This window comes from Fonticula alba (assembly GCF_000388065.1).
Source record: "Fonticula alba strain ATCC 38817 unplaced genomic scaffold supercont2.9, whole genome shotgun sequence".
NCBI lineage: Eukaryota > Rotosphaerida > Fonticulaceae > Fonticula > Fonticula alba.
The window spans coordinates 403241-405947 of NW_009242979.1; the positions used below are offsets into that span (position 1 = coordinate 403241).

The 2707-nt window shown below is 68.7% G+C and overlaps 2 protein-coding genes across 2 annotated transcripts in view; one reads left to right on the forward strand and one right to left on the reverse strand.

The window, feature by feature from the left end:
• The window catches only part of H696_05157 (hypothetical protein), a gene marked incomplete at its 5' end in the record, with an annotated part of 4257 nt that extends 3799 nt beyond the window's left edge, over positions 1-458 (reverse strand). The window contains one exon of the mRNA XM_009499012.1: positions 11-458. Within this exon, the coding sequence (XP_009497287.1) occupies positions 11-458 (448 nt within the window). The remainder of the gene's footprint in view (positions 1-10) is intronic.
• Positions 459-941: 483 nt separating this feature from the next.
• H696_05158 (hypothetical protein) overlaps positions 942-2707 on the forward strand; it is a 2400-nt gene continuing 634 nt past the window's right edge. The window contains exons 1-6 of the mRNA XM_009499013.1: positions 942-1486; positions 1645-1779; positions 1989-2008; positions 2111-2171; positions 2312-2408; positions 2548-2600. Of these exons, the coding sequence (XP_009497288.1) occupies positions 1022-1486; positions 1645-1779; positions 1989-2008; positions 2111-2171; positions 2312-2408; positions 2548-2600 (831 nt within the window). The 5' untranslated portion in view covers positions 942-1021. The remainder of the gene's footprint in view (positions 1487-1644; positions 1780-1988; positions 2009-2110; positions 2172-2311; positions 2409-2547; positions 2601-2707) is intronic.

Genomic DNA, 2707 nt, shown 5'->3' on the forward strand with positions numbered 1-2707 from the left:
GGGCACGAACGTGGCGTCCCGGCCAGGTAGAGCGGCCAGAGAATGGACAAAACTTGCGGATCCGGTGGGACGGCCACCTGGAAGCGATACATGAATGACCCTGGGGTGATGGGGGCAGGGGCCCGGCTGGGGGCCCGGCCACCGGCTTGGTAGGTGGAGGCCGGGGCCAGCGCCCCGCTGGCCGAGGGGTCCGGCGCGCGCCAGGACGATGACCGGATGACCCCGGGCACATCACGGTCGCGGTCGCCGGGGGCCGCCGCGCGGAAGGTCTCGCCGGACGCCGAGCCGCCGCGCCCGCCGCCGCGCCCGCCGCGACCACGCCCACGCTGGCTCCGCCAGAAGCTGCTGCTCGATCGACTGGCGCCGCGGCCGCCGCCCCGGCCGCCCCGGCCGCCGCCGCCGCCGCCGCCGTCATCATCGTCTGATGTGCCGCCCTGGAAGCGGCGGAAGTCGCTCATTCGGCTGGCCTGCGGACGCGTATCCGACAATCGAAGCCTCCGTGCGGGGCAAAGGCAGTGCGGAGGGCAGGGGGAAACTGCAAGGGGAAAGGGGGACAAACGCCAAGGGAGGAGGGGGAAAGCGCAATGGCGAATAGGAAGGTGGTCCCCAGGCCGGGGGGCACACGGGAGCCAGGCCGGTGGCTCAGATCTCCCCCTCGGTCCCTCTCTCTCTCTCTCCTGCCCCCTCCATCCCTTGCCGCCCCAGATGCCGGGGCAAAGGGTGGCACCGCGCGAGGGCGCCGGGGCCGGTGGCGCTCGCCATTAATCGTGTCACGTGAGTCTCCCGAGGACAGTCGACGCTCCCCCCCCTCGCTCTCTCACAGGGCCCGGGGGTGGAAGGGAGGAAGGCGGGGGCCGGAAGACCGCGCGCCTCTCCTCCCTTCGCTGGCTTTTGCGTGACCGCCCCGGGACCCCCCTGCCTGGGGGCCGGCTAAGCTTTCCGCTCTTGCCCCCCCCCCTCGTACCCGTCTTTCCCATTCCTCCTCCGTTGCTCGAACCGCACACGCCCCCGCACCCACACCATGCCCCCCCGCCGGAAGCGTAACGCCAAGAATTCGGCCGCCAGCTACGACGAGATGTACCCCCCATCGGGCGATCCGGCCCTCGAGGCGCCGGAGGCCGCCGACCCCGGGCCCGGCTCCGCCGCCGCCGATGCCCCTCCCGCTGATGCTCCAGCGGCCGACAGCCCCGCCGCCGCGGTCGCCGACCCGGAAGCCGCACGCCGGGAGCTGGAGACCGCACACCGGGCCCAAGCCCGGGTGTTCCGCATGGATCTGCAGAAGAAGAAGAAGGAGGCCACTGCCAAGGGCAAGGATGCGGCCAAGGCCTGGCGCTCGGAAGAGCAGCGCCTGGAGAAGGAGTTCCTGGACCAGCAGGCCCAGGAGATGCGCCTCCTGGAGGAGCGTCTAGCCGCCATGTCGGCCCTGCGCACGGCCGAGGCCGCCGAGGAGCCCGGGTCGTCGACCACTCGTGCGCAGCGGCGCCGCGTACGTTCGGGGCTTTCCCCTCCGCCGGTCCCTTTCCCAGCACGCCTGGCACAAGCTTCCTGGCAGCCGCGTGGCCGCCCTCCTTCTTTCTTGCTGACCCTCCCCTCTTCTCGGGGCCCCGCCCCCTCCCCGGCCCCCCATTCCCATGCGACTCCCAGGACAAGAAGTCCGCCGAGGAGCAGGCCCGCTATGAGCAGGGCGTGGCCGAGGCTGCCCTTCTGCCGGACCTCAAGGCCGCTGAAGATGCCCTGCTGCTGCCCCTGCTGTCACAGGCTGGTCTTTCGCTTTTCGAGGTGAGTTGGCCCCAGTCAAGTCGCTTTCCCCTGGTCTTCCTCTCTTCTCTTGGGCCTCCTCTCTCTCTTTCTCTCTCTCCCCTCGCATCCCATCTGCAACCGGTTGACCTGCGCTTGCTGGTACTGATGCCTTCCCCTCCATCTCATGCCCTTTCTCTCGCTCCTGCCTCTGTGCATTTTCATGCATGCGCGCATCGCACCCCCTGCAGATCCGTCCCGATGGGCACTGGTACGATCCTCCCTTGCCTTCCGCCGGCCACGGTGGAAAACATTGGCCCTCTGCCGACACCCGGCCCTTTGTCTGACCTCCCATCCACGCGCCCCCGGATAGCCTCTTCAACGCTGTGGATCATCAGTACAGCCATGTCTTCGGCCAGACCCTCCGCGGCCCGGTACGTTCCCCTGCCCCCTCTCCCCCCCCCCCCTACCCTACCCTCACCGGCATCCTCGGCCCATCTCCCCTCTGTCATCCCCACCGCTGACCATGACACACACACACACACACACACACACACACACGCCGTGTCGACAGAATCACTGGCGGCGCTTCGCTTGTGACTGGATGCGCCAGCACCGCGACCACTTCCAGCATTTCGCCATGAATGAGGACGGCGAGGTCACTGACTTTGGTGCGCTGCCTCTGATGGCTGCCCATGTTGATGGCGGCGCTCGCACGCATGCGTCCCCCCTCTCTGACCCGATTGACGCCCTGCCCCGCGTAAACAAAAAAAAACACCACCGCAAACACCCCCTGCCACCGCCGGGCAGATGAATACCTGGAGACCATGGAGCACACCGCTGTTTGGGGTGGCCACCCGGAGGTGCGTTCCCTCGGAGGAAGGGAGGAAAAAAGACAACGCGAACAACCAATGTCCATCGCCCTGCATCGGTGTAGATGCGGGGCAAGCAGCCCCCCCCCCCCCCCCCC